This window comes from Podarcis gaigeae (assembly GCF_964106915.1).
Source record: "Podarcis gaigeae genome assembly, chromosome: 7".
NCBI classification, from domain to species: domain Eukaryota; kingdom Metazoa; phylum Chordata; class Lepidosauria; order Squamata; family Lacertidae; genus Podarcis; species Podarcis gaigeae.
In genome coordinates, this window is record NC_139683.1 from 535,328 (window position 1) to 559,010 (window position 23,683).

A 23,683-nucleotide genomic window follows, 5' to 3' on the forward strand; every position below is an offset into this window, starting at 1 on the left:
GTTAGTTGAAATGAAATTCTGGGAAAGAGATATGACTAAATTAAGGTCTGTGATGGAAGAAGAGTTAACATATTAAAAACATATTTGATTTATATACCGCTCTGCACCCAGAAGTCTCAGGGCGGTTCACCAGCTGAAGTTACAGATAGGTAGCCGTGTTGGTCTGCCATAGTCAAAACAAACAAAAAAATTCCTTCCAGTAGCACCTTAAAGACCAACTAAGTTAGTTCTTGGTATGAGCTTTCGTGATATCTGAAGAAGTGTGCATGCACACAAAAGCTCATACCAAGAACTAACTTAGTTGGTCTTTAAGGTGCTACTGGAAGGAATTTTGTTTTTCACCAGCTGAAATGTGAGATTGATTGGAAATAACTGACTTTTTATGAAAAACTTACAGATAAGGCATAACACATCTAGACTGCAGAGATGGCATGAGTTCTTGAGTTATTGGTCTCAAATATTTATTGATCTATCCACCCATATGCCCTTTCTCCTCAAGTCCTTGACAACCATTTAAAATACATCACTGAAACAGTTTTGAAAACCTTACAGATACAGAACAAAAACAAAAAACTGCAATCACAAAAAATGGGTTGGTTAATTATGTGAATAATCAGAGAATTAATCCTCATTACGTAATTAAAAACTAAAATGGGAAATAATCAAATTTATTGTATACCGACAGAAAAATGGAGAAATTCACTGCACAACTCTAGGCAGTGAATTTGAAAGTTGTTGTGTTTTGTTTTTTAAAAAAACAAAGCTTTAACCAGATGGTATCTGACACCACTTGGATTACGTTATAGCCAATACTCCATGATCAATTGCAGAAAGAAAGGCATCTGAATCTATTTCATGTCATGTGAGGCTGCCCAGTGCTTCGAGAACGTTTTTGAGAGTCTGTGTTGACAGAGAAAGGGAATATTCTCTGACAGAAACTACTCAGAGGTCTAGTTATTTATCTGATCGTACACATTTAATGTAAAGGTGTATATTTCTATTTTTTATAACATAACTGTTAACCTTGAGTCCCCGTGGGCTCACCACAAACTCTATTTATTATTGATTGCTTATGTTTACTTATTCTAAAATATATTAGCTCACTGGAAATCAATATACTTCTATTTATGTCTATGTAAAATACCAAGTTACTGTAAAATACTAATAAAATATCTGGCACACGTGTGAGTGTTGGCGAAGGGTGCTGCGCGTGGTCCTGACTTGGTTGGGGTGGCAGTTGCTGTTCCCCATGGAGGCCACACGGGGGCAGCTGGTGCCACATTCCAAGGGAGTTCGGTCTGTTCAGCAAAAACTGACCGTCCCGTTTGTATCTACATTTGGAATGCAGTGCATCTGCCATATATTGTAGAGCTGGAAATGTGCAGAAAAAGACAAGGAAAATGGACAAGTGGCTTTGTTTACTTTATTTCACATTTATACACACATTGATTGCAAAAAAAAAAAAAAAAAAAACCCTCAAAGTGGTTGTTGTTGTTGTTAACTTATACCCTGCCCAAGACACTCTGGGCGGTTTCCAACAAAATATAAAGAGTACGGCAAGACATCAAACATTTAAAGCATCCTGAAACGTAGCTGCCTTCAGATGTCTACGAAAAGTCATATGATTGTTTATCTGTTTTGACTTCATCCGGGAGGGCGTTCCACAGGGAGGGCGCCACCACCGAGAAGGCCCTCGGGCTGGTTCCCTGTAACCTCACTTCTCGCAATGAGAGAACTGCCAGAAGGCCCTTGGAGCTGGACATCAGGGTCTGGGCTGGACAATGGAGGTGACCTCCAGGTATACAGGGCCTTAGCTGGTCAACAGGGCACAGGGAATTTCCTGGGTGATGGCGATGCCCGCCCTGCTTTTCTATTGCAGCTTGCCTGCCCGCCTCTCTTCCCCTCCCCCACAGGGCTCCTAAGAGCTCCAGCACACTCAGGGCTGCTTGCATCACAATCGCCGCCCGTGTCATCCCTAGCGCCAGGCTACCTGGGCTGCCTGCTTGTCTCCCTGGCTAGCAGTGGCAAGGAGAGGGGATCCTATGGCAGCTTGAACACCTGGATGGCACCCTGACACCCTTCTGGGGCACTCCCAGGCAGCTCACTATCCCTGCACCAAGACATCTCGCAGGGGATGGCCATCTTCGCTCGCTATGACGACTTAAAAAAGGAGATTGATGCCCTCGTGGCAGAAAATGACGAGCTGAAGCACCTCATACAGATGCTCAAGGAGAACCAAGAGCTCAAGTCTATCCTACGGAACCAGTACAACGAAACCAACTTGATCCCCAAGTTTGAATCTACCCGGATTGATTCCACAAGTAAGTGCTACAGTTGATGGGGGGGCTCCTGTGAGGCAGGCTGGTCCCCCAGGCAAGATCTTACTCTGGAGAGCAACGGGGGGGGGGGGGTTCAGGCCTTAGGGGACAAGGAGGAGCCCCAGAAGGTGGTCTGCAGAGGGGCACAATCCAAGGAGCAGGACTGCTTCTGAGATGCGGAGGAGGAGAGAGCACGAAATGTTTTCCCAAAACGAGGGTTAGCACCCCATCCCAAACAATCAGTGAAAGTTGTTAAAAACAAACAGAAGTTTATGTGGGAATACTGGCAGCTAAAGGGATTGTGAGTTTGGGGAAATGTATTTATAAATTTTATTTCTAGTCTGTTCTTCCCCCTGGGGAAAGCCGAGTAAACAATTAACAATAAAAATGTAAAGCGAAGTGAATTAATCACCACCATAAAACTAACAATAATCAAATAAAACAGGCACTGGAAGCAAAAATGAAGTATCCATCAGGCACTCCACCCCTTCCCCAAAGGTGGAATGTAGGAGAAGGCTGCACCTCAGAAGGGAGACGACTCCACAGCCGGGGGGCTGCTGGGGAAGTTCCTGCTACACCGAACCCCCTTCCTAGGAGAGCTTCATCTGCAGATATTAACTCACATTTCAGAAATGTGGGTCCCAAATCGCTAAGGGCTTCACAGGCTTGCGGCTGGGGACTCTGACTCATCTTAACCTGCCTGTTCAACCCCACAGATCCGATGCTCAACAACGCCTTCCAGGACAGCCACAGCTGGGAGCAAGCCCGCTTCGCCCCCAACACCAACTTCAGGGTGACTGTACGCCGAAGGCTTCCAAGCGAGAACACTCCTTCCACCATTTCTTCAACCATTTCTTCGGCGGGTGGAACGATGATAAGAAGATCCCCTCCTGGCACACGGGTGTCCACGCCCCTCAACCTGACGGACAGAGCAGCAGGACTGCAGGTCGTCCGGTTTGCTCCTGACACCACGACAGGTGAGAGCCAGTCTCGTCTCCAGGGACATGGCTAGCGGGTGGAGGCAGGGCTGGTGGCACGGGGCGAGTTGGTGTGTGTGCCAGGATGGGCCCTCTGCATGGCACCAGCAGCTCAAGTGGCTACTTGAGGTGGGGATCTTTTTAGGGGCACCAATGAAGCAGCATGCAATGCAAGACTCTCTTGCTGGGTTGCCATTCTGGTACTGAGCAGGGTCCACGGGGTCCTGGGTCTCAGCTGTGCTGTCGTCATCAAAATAAGCTTTACTGGACTAGCCAAAGGCCACAACGAAACTATACAAATACTATGAGGGGGAAAATATCTATATAATATCTATATAACTATACATAGAAAGCAGAGCCACTGCCTGAACCATCAAGATCATAACATGCAGATGCTCGTTTTGATTGGGGACTCCACAAAGCATAGAAGAGTTTCCTATTTAGGCCTCTGAATCTTACAATTCACTGCAATTTTGTCCAGGTTCTTCCTGATCTTTTTTGTCCCCAGCACAAAGAGGGCCACATTATAAGTAACTGGAGCATTAGCATCCCTGAGCAGCCAGAGACCCCTCTCTGCCAGGGAGAGACAGCTTTCCTGGACAAAGGATTTAGAAAGCTTCTGCCAGGTTCTGAGTATAGTGGGCACTGGAATAAATCATGCTGGATGTTCTCCACCTGTGGTTGCCCAAATACAACATCTATCTGCGTATGGAACCCTATTATAACACCTGTCCAGGACAGCAGAGGACATTCCTTGGAAACGCAACTCAGTAAAGGCATATCCTCATGAATCTGGCGGACGTTTAGACAGGGAGTTGGCTCTAAAACACACTGTTTTTTAAGAATGAAAACCATGGGGAGCATTGGGAAGATTTGATCACTTGTAAATCCCATTGAGATTCTGTCCAGTAACACCCGTCCCTTCAGCTGCGCAGATCAAGGGAAGCGGGTGGCCATGAAGCAACTGGGCATTTTCTTGGGCATGCCCACATCTCTGCATGAAGCAGTGTTACAAGATGTGTGTTACCTCCATGTGTGTTCCTACACTCACCACAAAGAGGTTTAGGACCTTTTGTAGAACTATAACGTGTGTTTGTTATGAATATGCACTCACCCTTACCCTCATGCCCACTGACAAGAGGAATGAAGCAAGGTTGGTTTGTTACATGAAATGAGAGCTTACGAATGCTGCTTCGGGCAGCCAAGTCAGCATGTAAGCAGGCAGCAGCTCCTACAGCACATGCACACCTTGGTCTAAGAGTGAAAGAAGGATCCCTATTCAAAGCCTAAAGAGGGCAGGGTATTTGTCACACTAGAAGTGAAGCAGGAAAGCGAAGGAAGCCACGCACAGGGTGCGGCTGGTCCCTGAGAGCATGGAGTGATAAGGGGATCCATGCTGGAGCTTGTGAGAACTAACCAAGCCCTGAAAACCTGGGGTTTAAATATGATTTCCAGCCACATTTAGGTTATGGAGAGGGGAGGAGGTCTTTGGGATGAGTAATTCCTACAATACCTATATTCTATTGTTCTGTTGCTCGCTTCTTATTAAGTTCCAGCCTGATTCCTAATTTGTTTACTTAATTGGGTGTAGAAGGGCTATGGCCCGAGTGAAAAATAACTAACTGGCTACCTTTGTTTCTTGAACTCTAACTTTATGTATCATTGTCTACATGGAACCTTTTCACAGGTGAAAATGAAATTTTTGCTGGTAACACCAGATTGCTGTGCTGATCTTTACATAAAATCTTAAGAGATCTGAAAGCCTTCCGAGGCATCAGAGATAAGAACTAGATCAGCATCAGGAAAGTTCGCTGAGGGGTATTTTCTATTAAGAATATTAAGAATCAAGTTTATACCAACAGTGCTATCATGGTCTACATGAATAAACCATAGGAGAAGTTCAGATTGGCTCACACCATTTCAGCAGCACCTGGGAGAAGGTGCAGGAGCAGATAGGAACTCCTTCTCTAGAGAAGCTAGACTGGCTCCCTCCTTGTCCTGCTGGCAAAAAACTGTTGCACCTTTGAGCTCCAACAGTTTTTGAGAACTGACTTCTTTTAATGAGAGGGATGATGCTATGCTGCTTTCATTGTGATTGTCTGTATGGTTCTTAATGGATCGTTTTGATTGTATGTATGTTTTTAATGGGAATAATTTGGCAGGGATGTAATGACACTTGTAATGTGGAATTATTTATGGTAATTATGGTTATATAATAGATGGATAATGGTAAAAGATGCAGCAAATTAAAACTTAAACATGGAACTCATGGAGGCGGGGAAGGAGATCTGAAGGTTCAAAAGAACTTTGCATTTTAATGTTTGATATTGTTGTTTTATATGTATAAAATTATCAAAAACCCAATAAAAATAGTTAACCACTATCTTGGAATAATTCCATGTTGATCTGTAAGCGTAAATAGGTTGGCAAGTGGTAATATTCTGTATGCTTTTTCAAAATCTCAAACAGAAATCCCGCCAGAGCCAGGGACCTTGGCAAGTTTTAGTTCTGTGATTAGTTCTATAATTTCATCTGAGCTTACCAATGGCCAATTGGGTATATTTGAGGGAACAAGCTTGTCAGCATTAGATAGAAGACAAGGTGAATCATTAAATATTTTAATTTTTTAAATAAAGGAATTCACCTAGGTTTGAGGGGGAATAGCATATACATTTAGAAGGGAATTGGTGTTCCGATGGCCAGAATTTATTTGCCAGGATTTATGATTGTTCATTTTTATTGCATTTATTAAATGTGTCCATTTATTTTGATAGTATATTTTCTTTTTCTTAGCAATAAGATCATTATTTAGCTTCCTACATATAAAATAGTTTTTAAAATCTGTTATATCTCCTTTTTGGTGAAGGTCCCTAAACAAAGTTCTGAGTAATATTTTCTCTGTATAGCATTCCTAGTCAAACCAAGGAGAAGGATTAGGGAGGGCCACTGATGCAGGCTTAGCTATCGTACTGCAGTGGTCTATTAATTGAGAATAAGATTATACTGCTACCTTAATAGTGTGAGTTGATAAGGGTTGCCTTCAGATGTAACATTCTATCCGAGTCCAAGAATTTGGCAATCACGCCTTCAGACTGCACTGACCACCTAATCCTTTTCAAAACGCCGTGGTCAACACCCAGTGCCCCTGCCCCCACATCTTGTTGCGGAAGGCAGATAACGGACAATCTGTGGGTGGCGCAGCGCAGCCCCCCCTACCAGGGGGGGCAGCAGGGCTAATTACCTACATGTTGTTGTTTAGTCATGTCCGACTCTTTGTGACCCCATGGACCAGAGCACCACATATTAACCCTGAATTACTGGCATGACTGGGGGTCCGATCTCTTGGGAGGCAGCCATATCTCATAGCAGGAAACCAGAAGTCGACCACCTAATCTTTTTCAAAACACTATAGATGGTTTGTTCTGAATGACCAGGCTTTGAGATTTTATTTGCTGGTCTGCACTGCAAAGTCGAAAGTAAATGGGAATTGCCACTTTTCTGTACGAGATCCAATAGAGAAGTTAATACTGGAACATAAATATAAAGAACATAGGATGCGGGTGGCCCTGTGGTCCAAACCACAGAGACTCTTGAGCTTGCAGATAGTAAAGTTGGCGGTTTGAATCCCCGTGACGGAGTGAACTCCCGTTGCTCTGTCCCAGCTCCTGCCAACGTAACAGTTCAAAAGCATGCCAGTGCAAGTAGATGAATAGGTACTGCTGCGGAGGGAAGGTAAACGGTGTTTCATCTCATCATCTGAGGGAGGGAGGTAAACATTTATCAAAATTACCTATTTAGTACCCATATTTATTAGGAAAGTTTGGGATAGAGGAGGATGTGCCAATAATAATTGTTTCATATGGCAGACCGAATTTGATTAATATTAAAAGGCCAGCTTGCGGTGACCTTTAGAGAATTGTCTGTGGGCAGGTAGTTTGAATAAAGAGAACCCAGCAGTGTTTACCTCAGTCACTAACCAAATTTCTTGGAATAAAATACAGTTGAAACCATTGAGATATTCAATGAGCCAATAAAGGCTGAATGCATGCATGCATGAAAGACTATTGGGAAAATTGTAATTAGCTATTGGTTATTGTTAAAGTTCTAAATGCGTGGGGAATATTAGAACAGTCTGTAATACCATATGACAGCTGAGCTACTTGTCCTGTATGATGTGATATACACAGATATACGCAGATACACATACACACATATACTCACACATAAGCCATGAAAGTCAGTGGATGAAATACAGTTCTTTTTCTGTAGGTGAAATCACTTTCCATGCTTCTGTGAGTACATTCTATTACTCACCTTTTACAGGACAAAGAGTGAGAATTCCACACGGACGGGGAAACACCTACTGTGGAAGGGCCCAGAAGGTGGGGCAACAGCCCTCTGCTCTCCCTGCAATAAGCCACTTCTACCCATTTGGACTGGTTACAACATGAAGTGGGGTCAGGGCCGGCCCACCCATGAGGCAAGTTGAGACAACCGCCTCAGGTGGCAGGATCCACTGGGACAGCAGATCACAATCTTTCTTCCCTGTTGTTTTTGATGTAGATCTTCCCTTTCTCTCTGCTATAAAACCTTAAATGGCTCAGGACCGCAATATCTCAAGGACCGCCTCTTCCCATATGAACCTACCCGGACCCTGAGATCATCTTCTGAGGCCCTCCTTTGTGTGCCCCCTCCTCAGTAGGTCAGGAGGGTGGCAACACAAGGATGGGTCTTGTGGCTCCCTGTCTATGGGATGCTCTCCCCAGGGAAGTTCGCCTGGCAGCTTGATTATACACCTTTAGGTGCCAGGCAAAAACTATAGGAGTGCAAATATCCAGAGTGTGGGGTCAGGTGGGATTACTATGAGGAATTATGAAATATGCCTCAAGCCATTGTGTCCACAATGAATGCATTGTGTTGAATGGGTTTGATACATTGGCAATAATTTCTGATCAAATCCCACAACCCTCTGCACCTCTGGCCATTTCCTCTACCGTCCATTCCTCTTTCTTGACAAGTCAAGTACGCAGCCCAGTTGTCGCCAGGCAGGCATCCTGGGCCATAAAGATAGTGGTCAAGTTTCTTTGATGGAGCTTTTCTGAAATGTTAATCTTAGGATGTTAATCTTAGGGCCAGGAAACAGATCTCACATGAAGGTGATAATGATCGCTGTCCTCCTGGCCATTCTTCTTATCATGTGTATTGATTGTTTACAACCTCCGGGGTTGCTGAATGCACTCCTTTGTAGTTTTCATTCATTTACCCAAATATATGCACGCTTAACTAGTGTTTGTAGTTTAACATTGTCCCCACGTGGGGTTTGTTGAAATGCTCAGAAGAAATCTGATTGGTTCTTACGAACACTCTGTAAAAAGCTCTTTTGTGAATAAAACGACCTGGGCCAGGGGCTGGAGGCACGCAGAGATTATTATACACACCCTTCCCAGAGTCTTGCTGGTTCAAGCCTCTGTGTGTATTCTTATTAATCAGAGTTCAATCCTTCCTTTACTTTGTGAACACCTCAAGAAAAACCCCTTCCAATCTACTCCCCATTCCAAGGGACAAGGGCAGGGCGAGCAGGGATTACCCACCTCCGTCATTGGTGTTGTGCAATGCCAGGTCCATAGGCAATAAAACCACCACCATGCGTGACTTTTTTGTATTGCAGGGGATTGACCTGGCTTGCGTGACGGAGACCTGGGTACTTTAAGGTGAAGTAGTCTCCCTACATGAGACAACATCCCCAGGTTTCTCTGTCCTCCATCAATCGCGGACTGCGGGTCGGGGGAGGAGGAATAGCGTTGTTAATCCGGGAGAATTGCTCTTTGAGAGCTCTGCCAGCACCAGCGATCTCTGGCATTGAATGTGTTGGTCTTGTGTGGGGCACCAAGGAGAGCTTGGCTGTCTGGCCAAGTGTACCGACCACCCAGCGCACCGGCTGCCACCCTGTCAGACCTGCTGGAGGTGGCGGCGGGCTGGGCCTTGGAGTTCCCAAGCCTATTGGTTTTGGGAGACTTCAACATCCATGCCGATGCCACCCCCTCCTCACAGGCTCTGGACCTAGTGACTTCCATGGCAACACTAGGCTCTTCCAGTTTGTTTTGGGCCCCACTCATCAAGCAGGCCACACACTAGATTTGATCTTTGGTGCTGGCATAGATGTGATCATGCTCCCCCCTGTGGAAGTGCCATGGTCTGATCACTATGCTCTGAAAGCCAAGATTGACTTCCCGCTCCTCCCCTGCTTGAGTGGCGAGCCTATTTGGGCTTGCCCATGAAGGTTGATGGATCCTGATAGATTCCGTCAGGCCTTGCGGGACCCTGCTCCTCCTGGCGAACTCATTAATGACCTTGTCTAGGACTGGAATAACCGGCTCTTGGCAGCTATCAATGAGATCGCGCTTAAGCGCCCTCTGCGGCCCTGTCAAAACCGGGCCCCTTGGTTTACCGAGGAGCTCCAGAAAATGAAGCAGGATCTCAGATGGCTAGAGCAAGTATGGCAACGGACTCGTGACGGAGCTTTAAGAACATCTTATAGGACACTTATGAAAGCCTATGAGATGGTTATGAAAGCTGCTAAGAAATCTTACTTTACAGCTTCCATTGCATCCGCTAGCTCTCGCTCGGCACAACTTTTTAGAATAATTAGGTCGATAACGTCCTTAGAAGGACAAATATAAGCACAAATTTGACTCACAGCTGTGAGGCATTCATGAGCTTTTTTGTGGAAAGTCCTGTTGCTCCGCCGTGACCTCCCTGCCAATTTAGATACAGTGACAGAACTGGAGGCCCCTCAATTGTCTTTGGGTCCAGTGTTGGACCATTTCGATCGGATACTCCCTGCTGATGTGGACAGATTCCTCCAAGCTGGTAGGCCCACCACCTGCCTCCTCGATCTGTGCCCATCTTGGCTGATTAGGGCGTGCCCAGATGTCGTGCAGACCCCCCTGGTTGAAATTATCAATTTGTCCTTTGGCACGGGGATATTCCCAGGGGAGCTGAAGGAAGCAGTGGTGTGTCCGCTCTTAAAGAAAACTTCACTAGATCCTTTAGATGTATCCAATTACCGCCCAGTTTCAAATCTTCCATATCTGGGTAAGGTAATTGAGAGAGCGGTTGCTGAACAGCTTGGTGGGTTTCTGGAGGAAACATTGGCTTTAGATTCATTTCAGTCCAGGGTCCGTCCTGGTTTCGGGACCGAGACGGTTCTAGTCGCCCTTACAGATGATCTCCGTAGACAACTGGATCGAGGCAGGCCAGGACTGCTGATTCTTTTAGATTTATCAGCAGCCTTTGACATGGTTGATCATGAGCTTCTGGACCACCGCCTCGCCGACGTGGGGATACAGGGCATAGCCCGTAAATGGCTGTGCTATTTTATCTCTGGTTAGGTACAGGGGGTGGCGCTAGGGAGGGATATGTTGTCGCGCCACTCCTTGGTGTGTGGAGTGCTGCAGGGCGCAATCCTCTCCCCGATGCTTTTTAACATCATGCGCCCCCTTGCCCAGATTATCCGGAGCTTTGGGTTGGGCTGTCACCAATATGCTGAGCTCTATCTGCTGATGGATGGCCACACCAACTCGACCTGGACACACTGACCAGATGCTTGGAAGCTGTGGCTTGATGGTTTTGTGGGAGCCGATTGAAACTAAATCCTTCGAAGACAGAGGTCCTCTGGCTGGGTCAAGATGGTATGGGGATGAGGAACCAACTCCCTTCTCTTGCGGGGGCCCAATTAGTGCCACTGCCTTCCGGTAAGAGTTTGGGTGTAATCCTTGACGTCTCCCTTTCCATAGAGGCTCAGGTTACAGCAACAGCCAAGGCGACATTTTTCCACCTTCGCCGCATCAAGTAGTTGGTCCCTTACCTTTCCCACTCTGACCTGGCCACAGTGATCCATGCAACGGTCACCTCTAGGCTTGACTACTGTAATTCGCTCTACACGGGGCTGCCCTTGAAGCTGTCCCAGAAACTCCAGCGGGTACAGAATGCTGCAGCGAGGCTCCTCACGGGGTCTCTGCCATGGGAGCATATTCACCCAGTGCTTTTCCAGCTGCACTGGCTCCCGGTGGAGTACAGGGTCAGATTTAAGGGCTGTTTTTGACCTTTAAAGCCCTTTACAGCCTAGGACCCTTGTACCTACGGGACAACCTCACCCAGTATGCCCCACGGAGGACCTTAAGGTCCATAAATAGCAACACCCTAGAGGTCCTGGGCCCTAAGGAAGTTAGATTAGCCTCAGGGCGCTGCAGGATCTGATTTCTTTCCGCAGGGCCTGTAAGACAGAGTTGTTCCGCCTGGCCTTTGACTTGGAATCAATTTGATTCCCTCCCCCTCTTTCTTTTTTCCTTTCTCCTCCTATGATGAGGCTGCATTTTAATGTTTTAATGTATTTTAAACTTGTTTTTTAGGTTGTATTTCGATCAACTTTTTATTATTGGTTGTTAGCCACCCTGAGCCCGGTCTTGGCTGGGGAGGGCGGGGTATAAATAACATTTATTTATTATTATTATTCCTTTTTAAACAGGTCTTTAGTTGACCCTTTAAAATGTGGCTTTTTGGGGAGGGGTTGTTACTGGATTATTGTTGCACATTCAGGTGGTGAACAAACCCTCCATCATGGGTAGGCAAAATAAGGCCCGGGGGCCGGATCTGGCCCAATCACCTTCTAAATCCAGACCTCAGATGGTCCAGGAATCAGCACGTTTTTACATGAGTAGAATGTGTCCTTTTATTTAAAATGCATCTCTGGGTTATTTGTGGGGCATAAGAATTCGTTCATTCCCCCCAAAATATATATATATAGTCTGAGGGACAGTGGACCAGCCCGCTGCTGAAAAAGTTTGCTGACCCCTGCCAATGTTCCAGGGTGTAGCAAATATGATGCAGATCATTGGATTCCTCCCTGTAGCTGCCTTCAGTCTCAGCATTTGGCATTGACATTTTACTAAAGAGGACCATGAGCCAGACTTCCTCCACCAGGTGTCCTCCAGAGGTTTTTGATTGCAATTCTCAACTGCCACTAGCCAGCATCAACCGTGCGGTGCTGGGGCAGATTGCAGAGATGGTCCACAACAGCTGGGGTGCAGAGGTAACTGAAACATCTTTAACTTCAAAAAGCGCCAGAATTGCTGTCATCCAGCCACTGTAAATACCTTTAAAGAGAACAAACCAAGGAGAAAACTAGAGCCAGAACCTTCCAAAAAAATGCAGACCATCTCTATGACCATAGAACTCAGGGCTTCCCTTGTTGTGATGCCACTAGTAGCTTCTGAGTGTTAGGGATGTGATGCCCTGTGAGGTCAGTGTGACCCCGACGCTCAGCGGAGCCTCTCTCTCTTCTTTGCAGCTAATGCCGCTTTATATCCAGCCCATCAGAGTCTTGCCACGTCCTCCTCTCAAAGTCCCAAAGGCTATTGCTATGAGTGCTCCTCTCCGGTGCATCCACACCATCCACAGACTTCCTCCTCCCAAAGTCCCAAAGGCTATTGCTATGAGTGCTCCTCTCCGGTGCATCCACACCATCCACAGTCCTCCTCAACAACTTCCTCTGACCCCAGTAACACAAATCTTGAGGGTGGCACAGTGTACACAGTGGGAGTCCCCCCACTCGGGTACTGGCCCAGCTCCATGTCCCCTGGGGTAGATTCAGTTGTCTTACCTCCAGGCCGCCCCAAAGTTGCCAGGACACAAACAGTAGACATCACCACTCTCCAGCCCAGCTCTGGGGGCTCCTATTCTCCAAATGCTAACCAAACAAGAGAAATTGAATCATATTGGTCCTGGCCCAGCTCCATGTCCCCTGGGGATGATACAGTCTTCTTACCTCCAGGCCGCCCCAGAGTTGCCAGAACACAAACAGTAGACATCACCACTCTCCGGCCCGGCTCTGGGGTCGCCTATTCTCCAAATGCCAACCAAACAAGAGAAATTGAATCAACTTGGTCCAGGCCCGGCTCCATGTCCCCTGGGGATGATTTAGTCGTCTTACCTCCAGGCCACCCCAAAGTTGCCAGGACACAAACAGTAGACATCACCACTCTCCAGCCCAGCTCTGGGGGCTCCTATTCTCCAAATGCCAACCAAACAAGAGAACTTGAATCAACTTGGTCCTGGCCCAGCTCCATGTCCCCTGGGGATGATACAGTCTTCTTACCTCCAGGCCGCCCCAGAGTTGCCAGGACACAAACAGTAGACATCACCACTCTCCAGCCCGGCTCTGGGGTCTCCTATTCTCCAAATGCCAACCAAACAAGAGAAATTGAATCAACTTGGTCCAGGCCCAGCTCCATGTCCCCTGGGGATGATTTAGTTGTCTTACCTCCAGGCCGCCCCAAAGTTGCCAGGACACAAACAGTAGACATCACCACTCTCCAGCCCAGCTCTGGGGGCTCCTATTCTCCAAATGCCAACCAAACAAGAGAACTTGAATCAACTTGGTCCTGGCCCAGCTCCATGTCCCCTGGGGATGATACAGTCTTCTTACCTCCCGGCCGCCCCAGAGTTGCCAGAACACAAACAGTAGACATCACCACTCTCCAGCCCAGCTCTGGGGGCTCCTATTCTCCAAATGCCAACCAAACAAGAGAACTTGAATCATATTGGTCCTTGCCCAGCTCCATGTCCCCTGGGGCTGATTTTGTCGTCTTACCTCCAGGCCACCCCAAAGTTGCCAGGACACAAACAGTAGACATCACCACTCTCCAGCCCAGCTCTGGGGGCTCCTATTCTCCAAATGCCAACCAAACAAGAGAAATTGAATCATATTGGTCCTGGCCCAGCTCCATGTCCCCTGGGGATGATACAGTCTTCTTACCTCCAGGCCGCCCCAGAGTTGCCAGGACACAAACAGTAGACATCACCACTCTCCAGCCCAGCTATGGGGTCTCCTATTCTCCAAATGCCAACCAAACAAGAGAAATTGAATCATATTGGTCCTTGCCCAGCTCCATGTCCCCTGGGGTTGATTTTGTGGTCTTACCTCCAGGCCACCCCAAAGTTGCCAGGACACAAACAGTAGACATCACCACTCTCCAGCCCAGCTCTGGGGGCTCCTATTCTCCAAATGCCAACCAAACAAGAGAAATTGAATCATATTGGTCCTGGCCCAGCTCCATGTCCCCTGGGGATGATACAGTCTTCTTACCTCCAGGCCGCCCCAGAGTTGCCAGAACACAAACAGTAGACATCACCACTCTCCAGCCCAGCTCTGGGGGCTCCTATTCTCCAAGTGCCAACCAAACAAGAGAAATTGAATCATATTGGTCCGGGCCCAGCTCCATGTCCCCTGGGGATGATACAGCCTTCTTACCTCCAGGCCGCCCCAAAGTTGCCAGGACACAAACAGTAGACATCACCACTCTCCAGCCCAGCTCTGGGGGCTCCTATTCTCCAAATGCCAACCAAACAAGAGAAATTGAATCATATTGGTCCTGGCCCAGCTCCATGTCCCCTGGGGATGATACAGTCTTCTTACCTCCAGGCCGCCCCAGAGTTGCCAGAACACAAACAGTAGACATCACCACTCTCCGGCCCAGCTCTGGGGGCTCCTATTCTATGAATCCAAACCAAACAAGAGAAATTGAATCATATTGGCCCTGGCCCGGCTCCATGTCCCCTGGGGATGATTTAGTCGTCTTACCTCCAGGCCGCCCCAAAGTTGCCAGGACACAAACAGTAGACATCACCACTCTCCAGCCCAGCTCTGGGGTCTCCTTTTCTCCAAATGCCAACCAAACAAGAGAACTTGAATCAACTTGGTCCTGGCCCAGCTCCATGTCCCCTGGGGATGATACAGTCTTCTTACCTCCAGGCCGCCCCAGAGTTGCCAGGACACAAACAGTAGACATTACCACTCTCCAGCCCAGCCCTGGGGTCCCCAACTCTCAGAATACCACCCAGAGTGCCTCTCTCAATGTTACCCGGGATGCTTCTCAAAATGCCTCTCCAAATGCCTCACAGAATGGTCCTGTCTCAGTGCTAAATCTCTCAGGCCCTCTAAACAGTGCTGATGTTGCTCAGCGCTGGTGGGAGTCTCGGCCTTTCACCCCTCCAAGTGCAGCACTCAATGCCTATGTATGCCAAGCATGGCCTGCCATAAGCATGCCAGCACTGCAGCAGGCATTGGCGCTGGGGCAAGCAATGCAGCAGGCACAAATCCTGACTCCAAGGAATGAGAAGCTATTGGGAGGGGTAAAGGAACTAAGGCACGCCCAAGCAATGACACAGCGACAGGCAATGGAACGGGAGCAGATGCAGCCTAGGGAATGGGCGCAGGCACCCGTAGTGACCCAGGCATCAAGACTGACACAGCAGCAGGCATTCGAGAGAGCACAGGCACAGCAATGGGTGAAGACCTGGGCAGAGATGGAGCAAACAGCACGACGACAGGAAATGGAGCGGGCACACTGGGCCCAGGCCCAGGCCCAGGCCCGGGCCCAGGCCCAGGTAATGACCCAAGCACAAGCCCAGGCACTTGCACAGCCTATAATCCTGAGAAGCCCTGCCCCTTTCATACTGCAATCCCCACTTGTTGGTAGGGAAGCCATGCCACCCCCTTTCCAAGTACCCTCTCCCGAAGCCATGCCACCAACCCACCTTCCTGCTAATCCACTCCAAGCCCCACAGAAATATCCCGATGTGAAGCCAAAGGAGCGCAGAGCCTCCACTAAGCAAGAGACTGACATGAAGACCAGCAGCGATGCCAAAGGAAAAGGTGAGAGGGACCAGAACGGAGCTGGGGCAGGCAGGCAGGGTGGAGTGGAGCAGAGCTATGTGGTGGGGGTACAATTCACAAGGAACTGCCACTAGCCCTAGAGCCAGCAACAAGCAGCAGCATGGGCAGCCCAGGCCAGCACCATGAGTGCTGCTATTTGCAACCCCAAAGAGCTTATGAGGACAGTGCCCTGCCCTGGAGGAGATCCAGAAGCCCAAGGGACAGGGGGAAATCCTCTGTGGTCAGAGGCAAGCCATGATCTGCCCCTAGATGGCTGAGGGATGCCCAGGAAAGTCTGGTGTAAGTTGGCTATATGTGGGCACTAGTCAGGGCCCATTTGCCAGAAGCTGAAGTTATCATGGGATCATGAATAAATCACAGCGGGCAACTGAAGGTCAACATCAGCAACTCTTTTTCTGTGAGATTTTTATTAAAGTTTTTCATAATAAAATAAAATAGTGTCTACAAAAAATACAAATAGAGTCCTCTCCTAAAAGTAATTCTTAGCCCTTACCACACACAGAGGATAGTAGCTCCTCCCAGTTCTCACTTCCTACTCTGGGAGACCAACAGTTCCCTGTTTCTCACCCAAGGCCCTCCATCAAGCATCTACCACTCCCATTCATATACAATCTCTGGACCTTAATAAAGGCCCCAGACATAGGACTCCAAGGAAAAATCAAAAAGAAGAAAAACAAAAAAGAGAGACAAAAAAAGGAAGGAAGGAAGGAAGGAAGGAACAGAGAGAGATTAAAAAAGAGAGATTTAAAAAAAGGACAAAAGAAAAATAAACGCTAGAGAAAGATACAAACAAAAAAGTTCCTTCTGATTTTCCATCTGCCGGTAACATAAAAAAAGGAAAAGGGATTACCATACTTTACCGTGTACAACACCCCCCCCCCCATGTATAAGACATTTTGGAGAAATCAAAATTAAGAAAATTGGAGGGGGGGGGAAGAGATTTTGAGCTTTTTTGGGAAGGATTGCCCACAGTTGTTGAGCTTTATTCGGGGGGGGGGGGTGGCCCACAGTTGTTGTGCACGCATCGCAAAAGTCACCTATCCTCTGTCCCATCGCCAACAAAAGCAGCAAACAGGCTGCCCAATTGCCGCATCAACAGCCAATCAACACCAGCTCTTGCCGCAGCCACCAATAACAATCTCCGACTCACAGCAGCAACCAATCCCATGTCCCCACAATGCACTACCCATATATAAGACAACCCCCAATTTTAACATGATTTTTGAATAAAAAAACAGTCTTATACACGGAAAAGTATGGTATTTAAGACATTTAGCCCATGCTAAAATCCATCTTCTGCACTTTCTGTTAAGCAATATTTCTTTTAAGTTAAGGTGTCTCAGAATCATTCATTTTGTTTTCCCACTAAAAGTCCAAGAGGAGTTCCCTAATTGTTGTTATTGGCTAATGTCAACCATATTTTTTCTTTTCTATTAACTTTACTTCCATTAATTTCCACCACAGTTACTCCATATTGAGTGACAGCAAATTCTTCTTTCTATCCATGTCCATTTTAAAATCTCTCCATTGTTATCACATGTTGGAATAATATTCCTTTTTCTTCTTATTATATATCCTTTAGTTCATGTCCATTTCCATATGCTCAAATCCCACTTCCTGTTGCATTTCCATTTCCTGTTGTATTTACAGTACTATCCTGATTTCCTCTCCTCTAGAAACTTCCATTTTCATTTTCCCCAGTCTTTTCCCAGAGAGAATACCATAAATTTGGCCACATCATTCTCTGAATTTGCTCCAAATCATATACAAAATACTTTCTCTCTGCTAGAACTGAAGAATGGCCAGGACTGAAGTTTTCCCTAAAGCTTTCCCTACCTCAACTCCATCAATGCCAAATCCAGGTAATTCCCCATTTGTGATTGTATCTCCTCCTCCTCCAAATCCTTGTATGGAATGCATTTCATTTCAGCATCTGCTTTCTTCATCCAGTCCTGCCAGCTTTTCATTGATTTGGTCTGAAGCTTCTAGGTATTCTTCATTTCCATTTTCCATTTCAGATCTCTTTAATTCATTTTCTCTCCACCTTTCTTTTCCACTGATTGATTCCAATCATTTTTAATTGTTCAGCCATCAACTGCTGAACAATGCCAACAGTCACTGGGAGATCTAAAGGTACCTTTGCCATACTGGATGCCTTTGATGATTTGAATATAATTAGCAACTCTATGTTAATATTTCCACCTTAAAACCACAGCCACAACATGTCTTATAGGAAATTCTTTTCCACAACTGGAAATGGCCGCTTTACTTTCAGCAGCAAGAAACAGAAAAAAGGGTTAGATTTTTTTACACAAGGGTTTCCCTTGTCTGTTTAATCTTTACTGTCAACCATAAATCAGGCTTTTAGCTTTGCCTTGAGACACTTTAACGACCAGTTTTCCTATCTGTTCTTCATAACAACAGAAAGAGGTACTTAAAATTTTTCAGATTGTAAATTTTCAACAGCAGCATAGAGGGATCTCTCCAAGTTAGTTTTCCTTGTCCCAGAAGTGTTTAATAAAGAGAGTGTGCTGGTTTTTCTACCTATAAAACATGCTTAAGTGACATTTGGGCACAATGTTGACTCCTCACCTTGCCAGCTCATTGTAACTCCCGTCCAAGCCGCCAGGCACAGACAGCATAAAATGACATCAGCAAAGCATTTCAGGTCTCCCAGATCACCCTTATTCTCCTGAGTGATTATTGTATTGGCCCGAATATAAGCCGCACCCGTAAATATATTCAATGGCTACAATTCCGCAGGCACTCACATCCCAAAATGGAAAATGTATAAGAAAATCCTACGGGTACTAGAGATTACCCGTAAGCTTACAAATCGCCAATAAAACATTTCTTTGTTCCATTTTACTATATGTCTGTTTCAGCAGCAAGATCATAAAAGCCTATTTTTGTAAGGTCACGTATTTAAGCCACACTTTTTCAAGGTTGGAATTTGTGGGGAAAGTGTGGCTTATTTGGGGGGCAATACGGTAGGTCAGTCTGACTACTATCGATCACCACATAATTACCTTCTGTCAGCAGAAAGCTAACAGAGAGGCAGCTAAACTGCCATTCCTCTCCCCGGAAGTTATCAGCAGCTGGCCAGTCTTCAAATAACGGCCTGGCCACAGACAGGCTTATACAGACCTATAAGTGCCTAGTAGCAACTGTAAATATTGCACCCTACGCCTGAAAGCTGCCTTAATGCACCTTCCTTTGCCACAAAATGTGTGACACTGGGGGCCAGCTGACACATCAGGAGAAACACACTTTTTAAAAAAAATGCTTCAATTAGCCAGTTTTAGTTTGAAGAAGGAACCACCCATGCAACTCCAATCCAGAATGGACTCACACCGTGGTTGCCTGATTTCTTCCCCTCTCCTGTGTCCTGTTAGCTCCCAAAGGTGGCTGCAGACAGCCCCATGATCCTGCCTAAAATGAACAGCTGTCATTCTGAGCACCGTTAGCTTACAGACTTCTCTCTCACCTTTTGTATTGAATGCGCTGCACCTGGGCAAAATAATAATAATAACAGAATGATAAAAGCTGCTCACCTTTGTATTTTATTTATTTATTTAGAAGGATGCATACAATTCTAAGCATAGTGCAGGACAAGGCCCTTAACTTATATTCACAGGAGGGGGGGGGTGCAGAGTTTACAAAGAGACAAGACAGGCTGGCTTTAGTACATGGAGCAGTGCAAACAGGGGGGAAGGGGGGGACTCCACTCTGGTCAGCAAAATGTGGCCTGGGCTGCTAGCTGTGAGGCAATACGCCGGCATGGGAGGATGGACAGCTTGACCAAGGGGAGTGGGCACTTTGTGGATGGTGGAGGGCCAGGGAGACCTCCTCTCTGACAGGAAATGTCTTTGCAGAAACCAGCAAGCAAGAGCGCATCGTGGGCGAAATTGCATTCCAACTGGACCGCAGGATTCTCTCCAGCATCTTTCCTGACCGCGCACGCCTCTACGGTTTCACCGTCCGCAACATCCCTGAGAAAGTCGCACAGGTGAGGGGAAACTCCACTTACTGCCTCTGGCCCTAGCCCTGGCATGGCAGCTGAGAGAGAGAGAGAGAGAGAGAGAGAGAGAGAGAGAGAGAGAGAGTAGAGCCTTTCCACATGAATTTGTGGAACCCAAACTGGGGGTTTCCCCCAAGGAACTGTCAAAAGGGACCAGTCATTTCAGGCCAACTAGGAATGGATGTCAGTGGGTCAGTTCAAGCATACAGTGGTACCTTGGTTCCCAAACTTAATCCGTTCCAGAAGTCTGTTCCAAAACCAAAGCGTTCTAAAACCAAGGTGTGCTTTCCCATAGAAAGTAATGCAAAATGGATTAATCCATTCCAGACTTTTAAAAACAAGTCCTAAAACAGCAATTTAACATGAAATTTACTATCTAGTGAGACTATTGATTCATAAAATTAAGCAATAATCAATGTACTGTACTATAAAATAAATAAGACAGTATTGTAGATGATAAAAACAGGGAGCAAGAGGGACCCACGACACAGCTTGGCATAAAGCACGTTCCTGTGTGCTATGAACATTTTCGTTTATTAAGCCCTTCATATATAGTGGTACCTTGGCTCTCAAACTTATTCCGTCCCAGAAGTCCGTTCCAAAACCAAGGCATTCCGAAGCCAAGGAGTGCTTTCCCATGGAAAGTAATGCAAAATGGATTAATCGGTTCCAGACTTTTAAAAACAATCCCTAAAACAGCAATTTAACATGAATTTTACTATCTAATGAGACCATTGAGCCATAAAATGAAAGCAATAAACAATGTGCTGCAGTCACAAAATCAGTCACTCAATCAATCAGTAGCTGAACTGGCTTCCACACAGTCACAAAAATAAAACAAAAAGAGCCACAAAAACAAAAACACAAAATAAATAGCAAAACCAGACAGACCTCAGCGTAACACTCAAAATGGAAATGTGGCACTCAAATCGTCAGTGTAACACTCAAATCGTCAACGTAATACTCAAAACAGAAGTGTGGCACTCAAATTGCAAGCATAACATTCAAAACGGAACATATTCAGCTTCCAAAAATAGTTCACAAACCAGAACACTTACTTCTGGGTTTGCAGTGTTTGGGTTCCAAATTGAGCACCAAGGCGTTTGAGAACCAAGGTACCAATAGTCTCTAAGCAGTTTACAAAGATGCAACACAAAATAAAAATCAGCTATGATAAAATCAAACTATAGTTAAAATGCCTGCTGAAATAACAAGGCCTTCTGTAGGCACTGGAAGTTCAGTGGGGAAAGGCTCGTCTGACCTCAGCTGTAATGGAGTGCCAAAAACTTCTCCCTCTCTGACCCTTGACATTAACTAATTGGTGAGCCAGCAAGCAACACCTTGCTATTATCCTGGGATGACTGGCCAGTGTCTCGTACATGCCAAGTCCTATTTCAGAAGGAAATCATAGTTGCAAAAAGCCCATTGTGGATTTAGCAGCTAGCTGTTTTAACACATAAAAAGTATATTTTAAATTTTGTATAAAATATAATGGCTGGAGTTTGAGGGGTTGTAGCCAACTACATTTTACTCAAAGCAGACTAATTTAATTAATCTGTTAATTATGTCCATTAATTTCAGTGGGCTTACTCTGTGTAGGACAAACATGGGCGACAACCCTGAGACTATTAATACCCCAACATTGCATGGGAAGAGATCCCACAACGGAGCCTCTGGCATTTCCCGTCAAACAATCTCAGGCAGCAGCTGACAGTGGGGGGGTGGGGGGGTGGGGCTTGGAGAGCCACTGCCAGTCAGAGTAGACAGCATCAGGGCGGAACAGACCCAAAGGGTCTGCATCAGGACAAAGTAGTTTCTTCTGGACTTCATATGGTAACAGGGGGTTTCTGCGGCTTCTGTCCGTTGGGATGGGTTTCTATTGCTTTCACTGGGGGCACAAATAATTATCTATACAGTGGTACCTCTGGTTAATTACTTAATTCATTCCGGAGGTCTGTTCTTAACCTGAAACTGTTCATAACCTAACGTAACACTTTTGCTAATGGGGCCTCCTGCTGCTGCCACCGCACAATTTCTGTTCTCATCCTGGGGCAAAGTTCTACTTCCGGGTTAGCAGAGTCTGTAACCCAAAGTGTTTGCAACCCGAGGTACCACTGTATCACCATCAATAGTATTTACATTATCAGTTACTTTATATAAAAAAGAAAAAAGTCTCAAACAACTTGAATAGTGAACACAATGTGCCTTAATGCTGCTCTTCTCTCTCTCCGCAGAGTGGAGCTGACCCCTTCCTGCAGCTGACAACAGAGCAGGCTTCAACCATCATGGAGCGCTACAATCACATCATGGACCGCCTGAAGCAGCTGGGCTATGACCCAAGCGTCCACCCTACCCTGACGGAGCACATTGTCAACACTTTTGGCATCCTCCGGGATCGGCCAGACATGACAGGCGCAGAGGCAGCCGCCTACAATGACATAAAGTATCTGCAGGAGGTGGTCAAGAATGCCACCCCTCCAGACATGTTCAACAACTGCATGCTGCTCCTCAACTGCCTCCATCAACTGTCTCAGGATGACGGGAAGCCCTTGTTCATATGGTGAACCTCCCCCCCCCCACAGTGCACACTGTATCACTGCAAACACAATAAACCATCTGAAAATGTCTAGTGAGTCTTCTTGCGTAACCCGCAGACAATTTGTGCCACCTTGTCCAGTTTCATGACTTGGGAGAGGGCCAGTCTGGTGTCAGGCCCCCTCTTGGCCCTCAGCTGGCCTTCTTCAGAACTGCATTAATTGCCAGCAAGCCAGAACATAAAGAGCAAGGGGTGGTCATGATTAGAAATATACTGAAATTCATTGTTACAGGAGGATATTCAAAGGGTAAAAGGTTGGAATGAAGGCAGGGTTTACTTTATGGGAAATGGTCTGCTTGAGTGATGACGGATCTGGTAAGTCATGATTGTTTCATAAGCAATAACTATTTCCATAAGCCATAATTACGACAAGACATGCTACTGAAAAATAATCAATGTTAAGATGCTCTGTAGTGATGTATTAACTCCATTCTGCACTCTGTATTCTAATACTGGTATTAATAGCTGGTTAGTAAAAAAAATAACTTTTCATCAAACTGGTCTTAGAAATGCTGGTGTTAAATAAATAATTTCTCTGTGCCTTCTGCTTCAACATTTGTCTGAAGGTGGCAGCTGGGCTTGGAAACTAAATGCCAAAAAGCAAAACAAAGTCTATTGCGATTTCAAAGGACAGGAGTGTAAATCAGTGAATTCTCAGGCAGGGCTTCACCTGTCAAAGGAGGCGACTTCTTTGCCAAACCTGCCCTCCACCAAAGTGCAGCAGCAGCAGCAGCAGCAGCAGCAGCTCCTTCTCCTCCCTGGCTATTCTCTCTCTTCCTGTTGATCTCTGGCGAGTGCTTTTGGCAAATCTTCTCACTGCACAAAGTGTGTTGTTTTTAATCTCCTCCAAGGTGAGGCCAGGAGGGTGCAGTGGCTCACACCGGCCACCACAGCAGCAAAAGGAGCCTCTCGGTGCTATGTTCATTTCTGAATCTCTTGATTGTTTGCAAGGGGGGTGGGGTGGGGTGGGAGATAGTCTTTCACTCAGACACTGACATCTCTAGCGGTCCAAGTGTCCTGTCAGAGGCCTGCAGG

General features: G+C 46.3%; 1 protein-coding gene across 7 annotated transcripts in view; it reads left to right on the forward strand.

Annotated features, from left to right (window-relative positions):
• The first annotated feature begins 1,470 nt into the window (after positions 1 to 1,470).
• Positions 1,471 to 23,683, forward strand: part of SPATC1 (spermatogenesis and centriole associated 1) — a 40,973-nt gene continuing 18,760 nt past the window's right edge. For 4 of the 7 annotated variants that reach the window (XM_083748982.1, XM_083748980.1, XM_083748983.1 and 1 more), the window contains exons 1-2: positions 1,471 to 2,321; positions 3,035 to 3,295. In XM_083748982.1, the coding sequence (XP_083605108.1) occupies positions 2,135 to 2,321; positions 3,035 to 3,295 (448 nt within the window). In that variant the 5' untranslated portion in view covers positions 1,471 to 2,134. Of the gene's footprint in view, positions 2,322 to 3,034; positions 3,296 to 12,644; positions 16,011 to 17,820; positions 17,894 to 19,906; positions 20,041 to 22,286; positions 22,678 to 23,683 lie in introns of those variants that run through there. The other 3 variants (XR_014566769.1, XR_014566770.1, XM_083748979.1) reach the window with 3 other exon arrangements.